Below are 18394 nucleotides of genomic sequence, written 5' to 3'. Positions count from 1 at the left end.
ATATTGTAGACCCCAAATAAAATGTTTGGAAGGTTCCCAATGTACCATCCAAAAGTGAAACATGTAGCTGTGACAGGGAAAGTGGGCCCCTCTCAGCACCATGCCCCATAGCAGCTGCATTGCCTGCACCTATGGCAGCTACGCCCTTGAACCCAAGAGATGCATTATAACAAATGTAAATATCTTAGAAAAGAGAAACAATATAGGAGGCAAATGTCATTTTGATTAGATTTTATTTTCCTCTCTTTTCTCACGTGACATTAAAACATCACACCGTACTCAATAGTAAAACCACAAATCTCTGGACACGTAGCCACAGGAAGTGCACGAAACAGTACAATGCATCACATAAAACAGAACTTCCTAGCAGCACTTCAAACATAAAGGATATACAGTAGCTTATTCAATACTGCTTAAATGTATCAAATCTCAGAAGAGAACCGTGCTGCCCTGAGCACCCTTCTGAGAAACCAATACAAAAATGATCTCTTTCTTTAAGAAAAAATATCAGTAGGAAAGTAATGACTATTAAAATATGCACTGGTGTAAAACACTGACCATCCTCCCCATTACATATAATCCTGAGATACTATTAGTGTGTGTGAAACACACAACGCGGTCAATGGATCCTACATCCTGCAAATGTGATTTCTGGAAAATTATGGCTTTGATGTCTCCTGACAATTAGGTGGCCCATGATTTCTGTGCGCTGATTGCTCATTGTCATGTGCTCACATTGGATTCTGTCCAAGCTGGAGAACTTTCATCATTCATCGTGTACGGTGCTTTTCGGGACACTTGCTTTAATCTGAATAGTCTGCGGGCAGCCACACGATATTTTTTGGACATAATGTTGTACAGAATGGGGTTGATGGCAGCACTCAGGTAGAACAGCACAAATGACACCAAGTTACAGTACTGGCTGATCAGAGCTATTTCCAAGGACCCTGCTTCGAATGATTTAGAAAACAGGTAGCGAGCCACATGGAACGGCAACCAGCACAGGATGAATGCAAACACCACCACAGCTGAAAAAGAAAAGAGAATGCATTATACACAAGACAACCAAATGCCACTGCAATATAACATTTCATTCAATAATGTATACAACTGTAATGGCCCATACACACTATGAGATCGCGGCAGCTACAGATATTGGGGACCACAGGGACCCAGCTAGGTGCTGGCATTGGCAAGTGCATACACACTGGTGTTGGTGGTGGGGAGTGACAGAGGGGCCAGTTAGCAGCAGGCTTTCATTAATGAAGTGCTCCATCGTCTGTATATGTACAGATGACGGATCGGGTTTTTAACGACCTTCTGGTACGCATCGTTCCGCTTACACACCGGGCGATATAATGGATGCTTTTGCTCAGATGGGCCAAAATTAGCGATATTAATCGTTAGATCGCTCAGCGTGTGCGCACCATAACACCATATCCTGGAGGTGCTCAACTCACATTGTTCAATCTTGCTCTCTTTTCTGGCAACCATTTGCGGTCACATTTAGGCCTCTTATCCACTGACAACAAAAATAATTGGGTGTTATAGTTGCTGAATGGCAGTACTTTCATTTCCACCCGGGCCTATCTGTGCAAGGATTGTATCGATAACGGAAGTATGTAAATGAGCGTGAATGAGAAATCTACAGTATTGGTTTTAATGACCTCCATGATGACAAATTACAAATAGCAGCATCCTTTTGGAATCGTTGATCACTTTTACCCCAGTTTTAAGTGCTAGTTATACCTGTGTGTTAAATGTGATAGCTTTTATATGGAATATCGATAGTGAATTTCTAGAGCCGGTGGGTAACCAGCCTGACATTGTAATGAAAGAATGGAGATTAAAGGGGTTATTTATTAATGATTAAATCTTGTTTGATGTTGGTCTTCCAGGGCTAAAACACAAATGAATCCACATATGGTGGAAAGATGCAGGGCATTGACATTTTCTCAGAGGGGAAATCATCATTCTATCTCATGCTTCCTCCCCTTCAGTGGGACCATTTCAGCCGCCCACTTTTTGGGGAGGGGAGTCTTCTTTTCTTTTCCTCTCTCCTCCATTACCTCTTAGAGCTTTCCCCGTGGTTATGGTGTCATAACACATTGCGACGATCAAATGCATTTTGAACTTTTTAACTTAACTTTTAAACGCATTGCATATAGGTCACTTTGCACTGTGTTTCTTTTGGCTTGCCATACAATGTGCGCTCCCGCACATTGCATATTGCAAGTCAAGAAAGTATGTGCAGAAAGGACTTTTTGTATTAAATCGCATCACATCTAGTTCAAAGTGCACTCTGTTTTAGCGTGTCACATGTGATTAGAACTAGATGTGATGTGTTCCCGTACAAAACACCTTTAGGTCTAAATCCAAGTGGGCTAAAAAATCCAAGTGGGAAAGAAAATCATCAGTTAATAAATGTGTATTTTGACCCTGAAAGTCCAACATCAATAAACTCAAATAAAATAAAATCAACCTTTAATAAATATACCTGTGTACATTCATAAAGTTATATTTATTTACTGTGTCACAACTTAAATTTGTATATGATCAACAGCTTTTTAAATATTTTTTTTGTACACAGTAATGGCCCATACATATAGGGGGGCGTATTGATACAGTGCAGCCTGTGTGATCAGTCTCTGGGGGCAGAGCCATATAGTCTCTGCGTGATGAGTCCTGTCTGTGGGGAGACAGTATTTGCTGAATCCAAGTGGGCCAAAGGACCTTTCACACCCAGGTAGATGAGCAAGACAAGGGCCTTTGCAGTTTCACTATTCACGCCACCACCGGTTGCATTCAGTAACCAGGTGACAAGCGAAGCATATTGAGTGTGGCAAGGAAAGTGAGTCTGTGTTTGTTGGTGTCCCTTCTTCCAACCTTGCTCCTCCCCCTGTCCTGCCCTGTCACTAAGCAGTGCCCCCCAAAAAAGAGTAATCTTTCTCCTACATAACGTGCTGCCCTGTCATGTGACAGATTTTTTAGCCCACTTGGATTTAGACCTAAAGGTGTTTTGTACGGGAACACATCACATCTAGTTCTAATCACATGTGATAAGCTAAAACAGAGTGCACTTTGAACTAGATGTGATGCGATCTAATACAAAAAGTCCTGTCTGCACATACTTTCTTGACTTGCAATATGCAATGTGCGGGAGCTCACATTGGAGGTTATTCTGGTTGGTGCGTATATTTCCGAATTATTTCGGAGCGGTCCGCACGCCACGCTGTGCGGACATCGTACGAAGAAACGCCCACCGGTCCTCCGCATTCGGACGGACTCACTCTTTAAGAAGAGGGCGTGTTTACGGACGACATCCAAACCTTTGCGTGTGCGGTGGACACACACATATTCTGCAGGGTCTTACAGCGTATGCACGGTCTTACCGCGTCAGAACGGATGGTAACCTGCCCGTACGCACCGATGCGGTGTATTTCCGCAAAACTCACCACTATTATCTGAACACCGAAATCTGTAACATGACCCACTTATGCAATTAGGCAACCTCATTAAAAAGGGATTGTTTTTAATGGTCATCTATTATTTCTTATTATTTAATGTGTGTCAAAAATGCAGCATATATGTGTGTGTTTAGTAATGGTCCATTTAAGCTGCAATGGTTCCAATTGAAGAAATGACAAGAGTGTAATTAATGAGTAATGAGTAAAGGAGTGGATTGTATTGTGTTCAGCTGACATTGGTTGAGGTGCGCCCGTACTGATTGGGCGTTCCGAATGCCTAGCGCATGACCGAGTGGTGTCCGCAAAGCAATACTTGCTTATGAAGACCGCATGTTTCCTGCCTTTTTGTTTGTGTGCATTCGGTGTGCTGTTAAAAATGTACGCGTACCAGAATTAGTGCACTCCCTCGTGTACGCCCATGTTTACACCCAGTTTAGCCCACTTTGAAACTACGCCCCTGTGTAGTTCCGAATGACACCCATAATACGCCCATATCTCCAGAGTGAATGCGGTGCACATTTCTGTACGGTATTGGTGAGAACAAGTACGGAGACCATGCGTGGCACATGCGCATAGCGTTGCCCACGCATGCGCAGACGGCTAAAAAACGCCATCCGAAAGAGTTCGGGAAAGTACGCACAGACTAGAATAAGGCCCATTGTATTGCAAGCCAAAAGAAACACGGTGCAAAGTGACCTATATGCAATGCGTTTCGAACTAAAAAGTTCAAAATGCATTTAAACGTTGCAATGTGTTATGACACCATAACCGCGGGGAAAGCTCTGAGAGGTAATGGAGGAGAGAGGAAAAGAAGACTCCCCTCCCCAAAAAGTGGGCGGCTGAAATGGTCCCACTGAAGGGGAGGAAGCATGAGATAGATTGATGATTTTCCCTCTGAGCAAATGTCAATGCCCTGCATCTTTCCACCATATGTCCTGCTAAATGTTTGTATAAAGTACTGGTAACCTGTTTGGCAGGAAGGAGCCTGCACCTTTAAATCTATGGCTGCCTCTACATATTGCGTTTTAGCAAGATGCAGTGGAACATGAGCTGTTTAGCATGATGCTTGCTCAAGAGGATATATACACAAGCCTGCTGCATCCTGCTAAAACTCTATGGACCTTATTCTGGTTGACCAGCAAGGCTGCAAATTTACAGCCTAACAAGTCCCCCAGATGCCGCCGTCCGGGTTCAGCCGCATTGCTGTGAATCAATGTATTGGCAAAACATCCATTCGCAGCCTATGGGGCAACACCCTCATCATTCGATGTCCGCCAAACATCGAATGATGTGGAAGGTGCACACATATCTAAGTGACTCTCAGTTCACTTAAATTTGTGCGCACATTTGACAGGAACTGTTTGGGCAGCTGACATCCGATCCAGGCACTCCCTAATACCCAACATACCCACACCCCCTTGCTGCCGCCACCTCCAAACCACAGTGGGCCACACACACATTCTGTTGGCAGCAGCCCATTAGGAACTCCCTGCTCAACGAACATTTATCCCCACCCCACCCTGGTAACGAGCTTGTAAGTCCCCTTATTTATTTATTAGCAGTTTCTTATATAGCGTAGTAGATTCCATTTACAATTGTAAACAAACTGGGTAACAACAGACAGACTTGGAGGTAGGAGGGCCCTGCTGCAAGCTTACAATCTATAGGGATATAGGCGGAACACAAGGACAGCCACCAGTAATAGCATAGTAGTCCCGCCAAGTTGCAGGTCCAGAAGGGAAGCTATATAATACATAAGTGCCTCAGAGGTTTATGCATGTGGTACTTAAATTTGATAGGCTTGCTTGAAGAGATGAGGTTTCAGGGAACGCTTGAAAGTTTGGAGGCTAGTAGAGAGTGTTATTGTGCATGGAAGGCATTCCATAGGGTGGGGGCAGCCCCATGAATGTCCTGTAATAGTGAGTAGGAGCTAGTGATCCGTGCAGAAGAGAGATGCAGATCTTGTGCAGAGCGGAGTGGTCGAGTTGGGAGATATTTTGAGATAAGTGAAGAAATATATGCTGGGCAGTATGGTTAATAGCTTTATATGCAAGTAGAAGTATTTTATATTGAATACGGTAAACTACAGGCAACAAATGGAGGGACTGGCAGAGCAGATCAGCAGACAATGAGTGTTTTGCTAGGAAGATCAGCCTCGCAGCAGCACTTAAAATAGATCGCAGTAAAGGTGCGTACACACGTACAGATTTTTCTCTCTGATCTATCTGGTGGGAACCAAAACCTGGAAATGTATTGGGAGCAAATGACAATCAAAAAATTGTTCCCAAACACTTGAAAACAGACAGTGATCAGTCAGACAAATTGTTTAAATCATTCTGATATAACAAATTTATCAAAGCATATTTTTTTCTGTTTTCCTGCATTTGGGTGGAAATTTTTGATTGTCATTTGCTCCCATACATTTCCAGGTTTTTGTTCCCACCAGATAGATCGGACAGAAAAATCTGTACGTGTGTACGCACCTTTAGGCGAGAGTCTGTTCTTGGGAAGACCAGTTAGGAGGTTCAGGTTTTTACCTGAATGTTGACACAGTCCACAAGGACACTAAAAAAATGCACAGTGTCCCCTTGCATGGTGCACTATTTTTCTCTCCCACCACACCCTAGTGGATGGTAGGGCATGAAATACCACCTGTCGGCACAAGTCGGCTTTAAAAAAAAAATGAAAACCACATATCGACTTTTTGACTGTTGACCTTCCCATGTTGACCTAATACTTGTTTCAACCTAATGTCCCTGTCGACCTTACCTATGTCAACCATCAGTCATGTTGTAAAAAGCGGTAAAACCCCCGTTTTCAGGGGTTTTACCGCATTTTCAAATGTACTAAGACCCGGACGCCGTGTCTTCGCCTGACAGGATATTGCCACCTTTGGCAAAAGAAGCCTATGGGCTTCTATCGCCGACACCCCTCCCCCTGGCTTACCTTACTAGGCTCCAGGAAGCCTGTCCCTGGACCCGGAAGGTAAACTCCTCCTCCCCCTAGCAATGCAGTGGGAGTTCCTTCTGGCTCCAGGGGGAGGAGGAAGCACCGGGGACAGCCTGCTTAGGCTTCCGGCCATGGGGGGAGGAGGAGGAGGCGCCCAGGGATGTGATGGAAACCCCCGCAAACCACATCACAGGTATCGCGGAGGGTCTCTATCACCGCATTACGATGCTAGTCGCATATGTTAGTACATATGCGCTAGCATCACTGTGGTGGGTGGCAAAGTATTTTAATACATCCCACCCTGTATCCCTGAGAGATGAAGAGGTCGTGGATGGATGCTAATTTGTTGCAAATGGAGCGTGCATTCAATAGGGCACATTTAAGTTGCTTGGTGGGTGATGGGAGGCATGTGATATTTATGTTCGCAATGGAACCCAAATGGGAGTGGTACCCGCACACATTAATTAATGACATGATTTGTCTTATAAAATGGTGTTTATTGGAACTCATTTACTTAATTAGTGGCCAATTATAATGAGGAAGAAAGTTTTATTACATGGCTGCTTAATGTGTTTTAAATATATTAATTCCACAACTCAAATTAAATAGGTACTTGTGAGTTATCTGGACGCCCGATTTTTTGATTGTATGCCTTAAGTTAAGGCATACAATCAGATGCGATGCGATGCGATATCGCATCGCATCGCATGCGACCATCGGATGCGATGACCCGATTTTTCCATAGGAATCAATGTTAAAATGGACTGAGTCCATTTTAACATGGAATTCAATTGGAAAAAGGGGTCCTTTTCATACCCCTACTATCCAAGTGGGCATGGAGTTGGATATAAACCTGTGGCGAGCGTAGCGAGCCACCGAGCCCGAAGCGTGGCGAGCGAAGCGAGCCCCGCGAGGGGACGGTATTCCGTGTCCCCTCGCGGGGCTCGCTACGCTCGCCACGCTTCGGGCTCGGTGGCTCGCTACGCTCGCCACAGGTTTATATCCAACTCCATGCCCACTTGGATAGTCCATTTTAACATTGATTCCTATGGAAAAATCGGGTCATCGCATCGCATCGCATCCGATGGTCGCATGCGATGCGATGCGATGTCCCGATCCGACCCGATTTAGAAATCGGGCGTCCGGATAACTCACAAGTACCATTAAATATATGTGTCCTACACATGTTCTGGATATAAATGTTAAAAATGCATCATTTTCTTTTTAACTAAAATTTTATTAAAAATTTTGTATGTTTGGAATCTATACTGGAATGGATTAATGGTTCAATATTATGATTATTTTGAAATTCTGAAAAATTGAATCACCTTATGCATTAATGGCCTTCATATTGTATTGTAAAGGTATAAGGGTGGGATGTTTTAACATCCGCTGCCCATTCGTTCTAAGCAAAAAACTTGCTGCATGCGAACGAATCAAACAGAATAAGGTCAAATGTGCACAGAGTGGTGACCCGATTTTCGGGAGACTCCCGGTATTTTCGGGAGGGTCGGCAACCCTGATATTGCCCTGTGTGTACGCACCTTTTGAGACAGGGTTAAGTAGAAAGGATATGTGTAGTAATGTGTAGTAAGAATTCTATTTTAACTGTTCTTTTAAAAGGAATTATCACTTTGTAATTTCTTACTTCATATATTTCTAACGAAGACAACTGCCCCTGCAGACAACTGCCCACTAACTAAATGCAGAGATATATAAGGTCTGATTAGGAGAGGCTACAGCTGAGGTCACGTGACCACCTAATCAAAGGATATTATTTAGCCTGTGTTAAATAAACACTAGGCCAAATATATTATAAATTATACCTCACTGAACAACAACTTCAAACAGGTAATACAAACACTAAAAACACATCCTTATCGATACAACACTGGTTATGCAGTGGAGATAGTAAAGATTAGCAGTTGTAGTGGTTTCACATATCTCCCAACATGACCCTCTCCAGGAGGGACACAATGCTCTGTTTCTGGATTTCCCTCTTAATGTATAATCACCATCACCTGTTTTAAACAGGTTAATTGATAAGAAAGGTGTTCAACACAGGTGATGATAATCATAAATTAAGAAGGAAGTCTAGAAACAGAGCTTTGTGTCCCTCCTGGAGAGGGTCCTGTTGGGAGGTATGGTTCAGGATATCAATACAATTCACATACATAGAATATACTGCAAAGGACTCATAGCAGTTTATGCAGAGCATGTAAGTCCCCCTGACAAGTATGAACTGTAACTCCTCCCTGGCAAAGAACATATAACTCCCACCCACCCCCCCCCCCTCTGGCAATGAGCATGTAACCCATACTTGCCTACCTGACCCTCTCCTTGAGGGAGAAAATGCTCTGTTCCCGGACTTCCCTGGTAATGTATGATTGTCATCACCTGTGGTGAAACGCCTTTCTTATCAATTACCTAGCTCCTCACAGGTGATGGCAATCATACATTACCAGGGAACTCCAGGAACAGAGCATTTTCTCCCTCATGGGGCCTTATTTTGGTTCACTCTTTCTGACAAAATCCTTCTTAGATGGGCAAAACCATGTGAACTGCAGGTGGGGCAGATGTAACTTGTGCAGATATAATTAGATTTGGGTGGGGTTTTACTTCACAGTGAGATCTATATTGCAGTGTAAAAATAAAGCAGCCAGTATTTTCCCTTCACAGAAACAAAATAACTCACCCAAATCTAATTCTCTCTGCACATTTTACATCTGCCCCCCTGCAGTGCACATGGTTTTGTCCATCTAAGAAGGATTTTGTCAGAAAGAGTGAACCAAAATAAGGCCCATGGAGAGGGTCAAGTAGGCAAGTACAATGTAACCACCCCTAGCAATGAGCAAGTATCTCCCCCTAGCATCAAACATGTATCTCCCCAGGCAATGAGCATGTAACTCTTGCTCGCAACGAGCATGTAACTTCCCTCTGGCAATAAGCATTGCCTCAGTGTCTGTTGCAAGTGTCTTTTATTTACCATGTACTTGCCCTAATTTGCATTTGTAGTGTCAATCATTATTTTTGAGTTTTTTTGGGGGGCTTATCTATGTATTGTCAGGCGCTGCGGAACCCTGCGGAACCCTTGTGGTGCCATATACATAAACGATAATAATAATATTATAGGTAAGCTGCACTTATGTGGCATAATATGTAATAGGCATTACGGTGTGTAGTATAATGTGTAATAGGCATTACGTTGTATGGTATTATTGGTTATGGGCATTATGGTGTGTGGCAGTATGTTAAATGAGCATTACGGTGTGTGGCATTATGTGTAATGGGCATTACAGTGTGTGGCATTATGTGTTATGGGCATTACAGTGTGTGGCATTATGTGTAATTTGTGCAGCGACCACTGAAAGTCGATAGGCCTTAGATCAACACATGAAAAAGGTCACATGGCTTTAGGTCAACAGGGTCATTAGGTCGACACTGGGAAGGTCCATAGTCAAAATGTCGACATGGGGTTTTACTTTTTGTCCTGAATGTCGACATGGACACAGAAAACTGCACCGCTTCCACTCACTATTATATTCTCCCTCCATGCTGCAGTGGATGGTAGAGCTTGTCGTCACATGTCGGTTGAGATAAACCCAGTGAAAAACAAATGTTGACCTTTTCACTATCGACCTTCACAATTTAGACCTAATGCTTGTGTCGACCAAATGAGCCTGTCGGCCTAAAGGCATCTCGACCTTTTTCATGTGTCGGACTAAGGTCAGTCGATCTTCAGTGGTCAACCTAAAGCATGTCCACCTTATGACTGTCGACCTACTGAAGTGACCGTATTCCATGGGCATAGAGGGAGAATACTGTATAATAGTAATCCAAGCGCAGTCAAGCTACATTGTTTATGTCAACATCTGTCGACGTGGGAAATATAAAAACTTTAACATGTTGACCTTTTTATTTGTCGACCTTTGGCCTGTTGACCGACAGTGGTCAACCTATTGACTATTAACCTTTTTACTGTCGACCATATGGACCCCCTGGACCCAAGGGCCTGTCTGCACTGCACACCTTGCACCCATTATATATTAGATATGCCAGTGGATGGAGACTTGGGCTTGGCAGATCACCATGTTCTGGGCAAAATGCAGCTATATTCAAGAAAGCTAAACTTTGTAATGTAGATGACTGTGTATGATATAAACAACCATAAAGTCCAGTAAAACGATAATGACCCAAATGCAGTGTTCATTTGATATCCATTATATTGTATATGTACAGTACCACAAAATATTATAGAAAATCTTACCAATTTATGTAAAAAAAAAAAAATTTTCTAGAGGCCCCCTTTCTACGCTTCACTGTATGTAAGGGTTGTGGGTTCGATACTGAACATATAAACAGATTGTTGGGGGAAAAAGTGAACATATGAGGCCAGATTTTATAGTGCCCTAGTTCAGTGGCTGTGCGAGCTGCTGGCCAAACTCTGACTTTTTTTAAAAGGGGCAATCATTTATAAGGCATAGATTTGCCTTGCAAGTGAAAAACCCCATGTCGACCTTTTGACTGTCGACATAGACATTGTAGAACTAATGACCTGTCGAACTAACGACCTGTCTCACTAAAGACCTTTCGACCTAGAACCATGTCGACCTTTTTCCATGTCGACCTAGACCCAAGTCGACCTTTTCCCATGTCAACCTAATGGTGTCGACCTAATGACTGTCGACCATCATGCTGTAGAACAAATGATCCCAACCCACCACAGTATGTGCTACTTTGTGATCTCATAATCAGTGCCACACTCCTAGCATAACACTCACATGGAGGAGCGTCACATGTAACAAGCTGCTGGTTGCTTTTTTTCTCATCAGCTGCTAGTGATAGAGCACAACACTGGATGAGAACCTCTATGCCACTCATTCATCGTTTTAACCACCCTCTTACTATTGACGCTCTGGGCAACTATCCATGTTCACCAAATAATAGTGACAGACCTTATGCACTGTGGCTTACACTGATTGTTTCCATAAGGATTCCAGCTACAGTTGCCCCAAATAGAGGAGATAACTGAAACTGAAGATGTAGACTGTGGATTGTTTTATGACATACTGTATATCTAGAATATAGTTTAATTCAGTTTCTTATTATTTTGAACACCTTTTTTTCACACCTATGCAGTCCATAATTAGCTTTTATTCATTAATTACCATAGTATAAGTGATATCATATGTCCCAGTATTTATCACTGAAAGTTTTTATCCCAAAATGCTTATTTTAATATATAACCATTACAGGGATGGTTTAATGGTTAGCATTGCTGCCTCCCTGTGCTTGTGTGGGTTTACTCCGGGTACTCCGGTTTCCTCCCACAATCCAAAAATATACAGGTAGGTTAATTGGCTCCCAACAAAATTAACCATAGAATGTCTGTGTGCATGTACATGTAGGTAATATAGAAATATAGATTGTAAGCTCCACTGGGGCAGGGACTGATGTGATTTTTCAAAAATTCATGTTCGAAGAATCATTTCAGGGATTGGTATCATTATTCCAATAAAGGAAGCAAAGGATATAAATGTTGTATGGACAAACACTAAGATAGACAAATTAAATCACTTAAGAAAAGATTTTTGGACAACAATTAATCTCCCACTGTTCAATATGTTCAATATGTTTAGTAAAGTGATGGTCCTGTATTGAGTGTCCGTGATACAGTAATTGGCTGTATGGCAGTGCCACCAATGCCACTTTCCAAAGATTATTCCGCTTACGGTAGCATCATGTCATCTTTACAAGCACAGATAAATAAGTATATAAAGTTTTTAGAAGTAACACCCAGTGTCTGTAGAAGGAAAATTAATTTTCTATGAAGAACCATTGCTTGCTAATAGGATAAAAGCTTACTGGATGGTAGTGAGCCCAATTACTAGTTACCATGAGAACCCGTGGTAAAACATTTTTATTAGACAAACAATCCCTTTCTCTTTAACCCTTTCACTTTCAGTGGATCAGAAGTCAGTTTCCTTTTACTCAAGCTTACTGTACATTCTGGACTACATAGTGGTCTTACAATATACAGTAAATCATTAAGCACCATCCCTGTATTTCCTAGAAGACAACAGCATGGAGATAAAAGTATAAAACAAACATATATAAAATAATCTATGACACATAATAATACAATAAATATTGTGTAAGATTGCTCAGATGAGTGTTTGTACAGATATGTCACTGACAATACGGATGTCATCCCTATAACTTCTTCTGAATGGCAGATTATGGAATAATAAACTGACTGAAACTAGCTACCACTGATCACAGGTATACACTTAATGGCATCCTACACAGATGTGTTACCATACACCTATCTTTAAATGGACCCAAATAGCCCCATAGAAATGGGAATAAGCTGCACTCTGCGCAAACCTTTGCTTACTACCTATTGGAATAATCGGCTTTGTGCCCTGCTAATGCTAAAAAAAGATTGGGATGCATCAAGGTGTAAAATGCAGCCCGACCTCTGAGAATGCCATTTTTGGAAGTTTGGCCACTCGCCCAAAATGCTTTTTTATCTTCAGATGGTGTTGACCTATAAGCCTATAGGCTTATTTTGCATTTCCAATTAATCCGAGCAATTCCCACGGTGGGAACGTCACTAGACGCATTTACAGATAAACCCAGAAGTTCTATCATCGCACTGCCGTGTTTGCAAGGGAAGTACAAAGCTCCGGCCCTGGGTACACTACAGAGCTGTTTGTGTGCAACTGCAATGCACAAAAGTCCAAAACTAGCTCTCCGTGGTAAGCCACGCATTTTGCACTGTAAGGAGCACTATCCTTAATAATGGGGCAAATGTATTAAGCCTGGTAAAGTCATACCAGGCATAGTACAGTTATCATTTCATATCTGTGGCTAAATCCCACAAAACACCCGTTTTTGGTGGTTAGCCGCAAATATTAAGTCAAATATTAAGTATCACTTGAATGTATCAGGAGAGACCAGAGCAGGAATCTCCAATCCCTGCTGCGATCCCTCCTGCACCGCTGCCTTTCCCATCCCTCATAGGTTACTATGGGGATGGGAAGCTGCCTGATTTATCATCATCGGGCAGCATCGCTTCAGGTCCCTGGGCTACCGCCATTCTGAGATGGCGATAGCCCATTGTAGCCTATAGGCTACAGACCCCACTGCCACAGGGGCAGTGTGGTCAGCGGGGTCAGCAGGGGGTCAGCGCTCCAGCTTTCGAAGCCCTGTCCCTGCATGTGCAGGATAATACATCCTGGCAATAAGACCACATATTATAATTGTATCCTTGTCAGTAATATTCTGCCAATATCGCATTGTATATGCGAACCTTAATAAATGGGCCCCAAAGTGGTGTTAAAGTGGAAGGTGATAACGTGATAACAGCTGTGTTAAAAAAAATGACAGGTTGATTGGCTGGTGCTTTGTAACCTTCAACTTTATCACCGCTTTATGACACTTAATACATCTGCCCCAAAGTGACAAAGGGCACATGTGTATGTCCCTGGGGTGAGTGGCAATGGATGCAGCAGCAGTGTGACTCTCTCAGTTGTGTATTGTGAGTGTTATGCCTGAACCATACACAGCAGAAAGTGTGGTGTGAGTGTGGCTCCTACCCAGCATTTTCACAGTCTGCTTGTTATTCTTGTCCCTGTGGGAGAGACTGAAGGGTCCCGCTATGGTGTCCCTCTTCCTCCGCCACAGCTTCCTCCCGATCAGGCTGTACAGGACGGTTAGGCAGAAGACCGGCAAGAAGAAGAAGACGCTGGAGGTCCACACCATGACGGTGAGCAGACCCGACCTGACCGCGTACTCCGTGGCCTTACACTCATTGGTGTCCAGCGGGTCGGTGCCGTTCTCATGCTCCACTCCGACCAGGACGAAGATGGGTCCGGCGCTGACCAGGGACACGGCCCAGAGGAGGAGGATGAGCAGCCTGACCCTGCCCTTGGTGATGAGCACCTTGGCCCTGAGGGGGAAGCAGATGGCCAGGTAGCGCTCCACGCTCAGGGCGGTGATGTTCAGGATGGTGGAGTAGGTGCAGCTCTCGCTGACGAACTGGAAGAGCTTGCAGAGGGCGCCGCCGAAGTTCCAGGGCCGGTACTGCCACAGGCGATAGAGGTCCAGCGGCATGCACAGGAAGATCAGCAGGTCGGAGAAGGCCATGCTGGACAGGTAGAGGTTGGTGGTGGTCCTCATGTCCTTGTACCTGCTCACCACCAGCATGGTCATGATGTTCCCCACGATCCCAATGATAAATAGCAGGATGCAGGCGATAGTTATCCCTGTCAGCACCGGGAAGGGGAACAGGTAGAAGGGCTCCTCCGGCCACGTGTGATTGTAGTAGTGCTCATCCATGTCACTCAGCTGGCCATGCACCCAGGGGCACACCTGTGGCACTCCTTCATCTCCTCTGTGCACAGGAGTATACCGGCTGCAGGGAGGCAGCAGCACATCAGCAATTCCCCGGGTACGTCTGCATTTCCTCTGGGTACAGGAGTATACCATCCGGCGCTAGGGGTAGAACACAGAGCCACACCGGAGTACAGCGGTACAGTCCTGGGAGCGCATTGCCCTCCCGGCGACAGCGTCCTATCTGACCCGCCGCTCAGCTGCTGCTGTATAGTGCATCACTCACTCCATGGCCGAGAAGGCTGAGAGGTTCCTATGCCGGGCAGTATACTCCCAATGCCTCATCCCTGGCACCTCTCTCACAGATTTCCATCCCATGGTGCGGGCACCTGCTGCTGGAGTGTCAGCTCTGTGTCCTCCCACTGCTGCTGGCTGAGGATTAATGTGTATCCCGGGAGCTGCAGAGGGGACCTCAGCACCCAGCACGCCCTCTCCCCCCTCCCCTCCAGGCTGGCTGCTCAGGGGGCTCAGCTCCGGGCAGGGGAGGTAACAGGTAAGACGGGGACCGCATACTCTGTGCTGTACCATACCATTTCCTTCCTCTGATTAAACAAAAATACTACTAAAGGTAATAAAGAGCTCACGATGATATGAAGTACCCCAATGAGCACCATTGCCAAGTAGGTTCCTTTAGTAGTCTAATCTATTAATCTAATGTATTTATTAATTGATTATATAGTCTCATACATGCCCACTGACACTCATGTTGCAGAGTCTGCAGCTCTTTGCAATACTGTGTTATAGTTTATGTGCAGGTTTGGGCATTCTGCAATGATCCAGCTGTTGTGGGACTAGAAATCCTTGCAACTACAAGAAGTGCAGCATTCAGAATTATTATTATTAATAATAATTATAATAATAATAATAATAATAATATCAATTTTAGTAATAGTTTATTTCTTTATCTGCTGTATCTGTCACCAGCATACTCTGTGACACTTTACAATTGAAGTTGAAACAATAAGAAACAAGGCTTGAGGACCTATTTGCCATTAAACATTTATTATTTACAGTTTCTTATATACAGTAGTGCGACATATTGCCCCAAAACTCCTGTTTTGACTCAGGGTCCACCTCCTTTTCTAACAGCAGCTGTGAGACTTACCAAGCTCCAGAATGCGAAGCATGCTGAAGTTTGGCCCCCAGAGCTAGCACTCTCTGAAGCTGCTGTAGCCTATGGAATACACTTCACAAAAACTACCATTGGATGGTAGGAGTGCCAATAGAGCACTGAGGATTGCAGAGTATTAAGGATCGGTCAATGGGCGGGATTCACTAATAACTCCCGCAGCACATCGCCGGCACTCGCAGTGTTAATAATCGCATATGCAGTAACGCAAAAGCGATGGCCGGCGATGTGCTGCGGATACTAGGCAAGGAGACTGACATGTAGGATATCTTTTTGTGTTGTACACAGATATAGAGATACAGTTTAACAGCTTTTATTGACTTGCAGGAATATTATATCATATTATTTTATTGCCTATTTTTGAAAAACTGAGTTTGAGCAGTGATAGATGGGTGTGGTTCAATAGACAGTCAAAAGATCAACCCCAATTGGTCAGCCTGCAAAGGACAACATGGTCAAAATGTTGACATGGAAAAACTAGACGGCAGAAAAGGTCCACAGGTACAAAACATTGACGGGACTGAAGGTTGACATGAAAATGAGTGACACAATTTTTTTTTTTGGGGGGGGGGGGAGGTTGTGTCATTTTGTATGTTTCACCATATCTTAGCCATATTAGTGGAAAAGTGTACCCAGGGCCGTCCCGAGTCTCATCTTTTTTTTGGTAAGCAAATATATAGATATTGTAGCACCCCCTCATTGTGGGTGGAGCTACAATGAGTGTTAAGTATCAATTGATACAGGGACAGTGCTCACCAGTGTCGAGCCCCAAAAATTTAGGGCATGTCCACATAATAGTACCAATTCACATTACACCACACAGTAGTACCCCTTAGACACACTGCGCCAGCGGCGTAGCTTTGTTTTGGGCGCCCCCTGCCGTTAATGGGGGGGCGCCCCCCCCTCCCCGTCCGTCCGGCCCGTCCGTGCCTGCCCCCCTGTGCCCCCTCCCCCCATTGCCGCATGCTTACCTGTCCGCGCATCCCGGCTCCCCTCCTGGCTTCAATAAATTCTATGCAGATGGACCACGATAAAATGGCTGCCCCCATACCGCAGACAGTTTCAGAGAACAGTCTGCTTTATGGGGCGGCCATTTTATCGTGGTCCGTCTCCATAGCATTGATTGAAGCCAGGAGGGGATCCGGGACGCGCGGACAGGTAAGCATGCAGGGGATGGGGTTACTATAGCACCGCAGCCCCCCCGGCTCCTCCATATGCACAGCGCCCCCCCACGACCGCCAGCTCAAGCCCCTTAGACACACTGCACATTACACACTGTGCCACACACTGTGATGCCTGTTAAACATTATGCCACACACCATGATGTCCATTACACATTATACCACACATACAGTGATGCCCATTACATATTATGCCACATACTGTTAGTGCCACAGTGCTAGGGGGTTCTTGCTCAATGCCAGGGGTTATATGCTTGATGCCAAGGGGGATTACATGCACGTTGCCACAGGGGAGTTAAATGCTCATTGCTACAGGGGAGTTAAATGCTCATTGCTACAGGGGAGTTAATTGCTCGTTGCAAAGGCAGAGTTAAATACTTGTTGTCAAGAGGGAGTGAAATGCATGATGCCAAGGGGGTTTACATGCTCAATGCCATGGGGGAGGGAAATGCTCATTGCCAAGGGGGAGTGAAATGCTTATTGTCAAGGGGGAGTGAAATGCTGCCGCTCGCTGCAGTAGGACAGCCATCAGCTGGGCACAATTGAAAGCCATGACAGCCGGGAACGCACGGCGGGCGGCGTTAAGCCGCTCACTAAGCAGTGATAGGTTCCTCTGATTATTCTATAGAATGTACTTTCTAGCTAAATTTTAGCTAGAATCTGATTTCTTGCTGTGGGCAACTACTGCACTTGTAAACTTCTCCCCTCATTAGAAGGTTTTATACATATCAACCATTATTGCACTGTAACTGATAGCTTTTTGGGGGGTTTTACCGCATTTTTAAATGTACTAAGACCCGGCATCCGCGTTTTCGCTGGGCAGGGTATAGCCTATAGTCTGTGGGCTTCTATCGCCACATGCCACAACATGCCGCAGATGCCGACTACCCCGCCCCCTGCTTACCTTCCTAGGCGCCAGGAAGCCTGGACCTGGACCAAGAAGGTAAAATCTTCCTCCCCCTAGCAACACAGCCGGAGCTCCTTCCGGCTGCAGGGGGAGGAGGAGGAGCCCAGGGATGTGACGGAGACCCCCCCGCATACCACATCACAGGTGTAGCAGGGTGTCTCCGTCACCCCATTGCGATGCTAGTCGCATATGTTAGTACATATGCGCTAGCATCGCTGTGGTGGGGCGGCGAGGGGACATAGTGTATTTTAATATATCCCACCCAATGAGAGTTGTCAGCAGGGACTCTGGAGCAGCTACAGCAAATTGCAGTGATTACTGCAAATCACTGTCGCAATAAAACTCCTTAGTGGTACCCTTTGCA

The 18394-nt window shown here is 44.6% G+C and overlaps 1 protein-coding gene across 1 annotated transcript; it reads right to left on the bottom strand.

Annotated features, from left to right (window-relative positions):
- Positions 1-243: 243 nt before the first annotated feature.
- GHSR (growth hormone secretagogue receptor) lies at positions 244-15262 on the bottom strand. The gene is made up of 2 exons (XM_083177747.1): positions 14018-15262; positions 244-1028 (listed from the first exon to the last, which is right to left on the bottom strand). The coding sequence occupies exons 1-2, from the start codon at positions 14907-14909 to the stop codon at positions 724-726; spliced, it is 1197 nt and encodes a 398-aa protein (XP_083033873.1). The 5' UTR covers positions 14910-15262; the 3' UTR covers positions 244-723.
- Positions 15263-18394: the final 3132 nt, after the last annotated feature.

This window comes from Crinia signifera, chromosome 3 (assembly GCF_055691185.1).
Source record: "Crinia signifera chromosome 3, ASM5569118v1, whole genome shotgun sequence".
NCBI classification, from domain to species: Eukaryota; Metazoa; Chordata; class Amphibia; order Anura; family Myobatrachidae; genus Crinia; species Crinia signifera.
The sequence above is the reverse complement of the archived record's forward strand: the minus strand, read 5'-3'. Positions and strand labels throughout refer to the sequence as shown.

Bases quoted from the DNA above. Each gene is read 5' to 3' on its own strand.
- GHSR (XM_083177747.1), bottom strand. From the start codon at position 14,909: ATGGTATACTCCTGTACCCAGAGGAAATGCAGACGTACCCGGGGAATT. The intron at 1,029-14,017 runs GTAGGAGCCACA...TTTCTTTTTCAG, and splicing joins GCAGACTGTGAAAATGCTGG to CTGTGGTGGTGTTTGCATTC.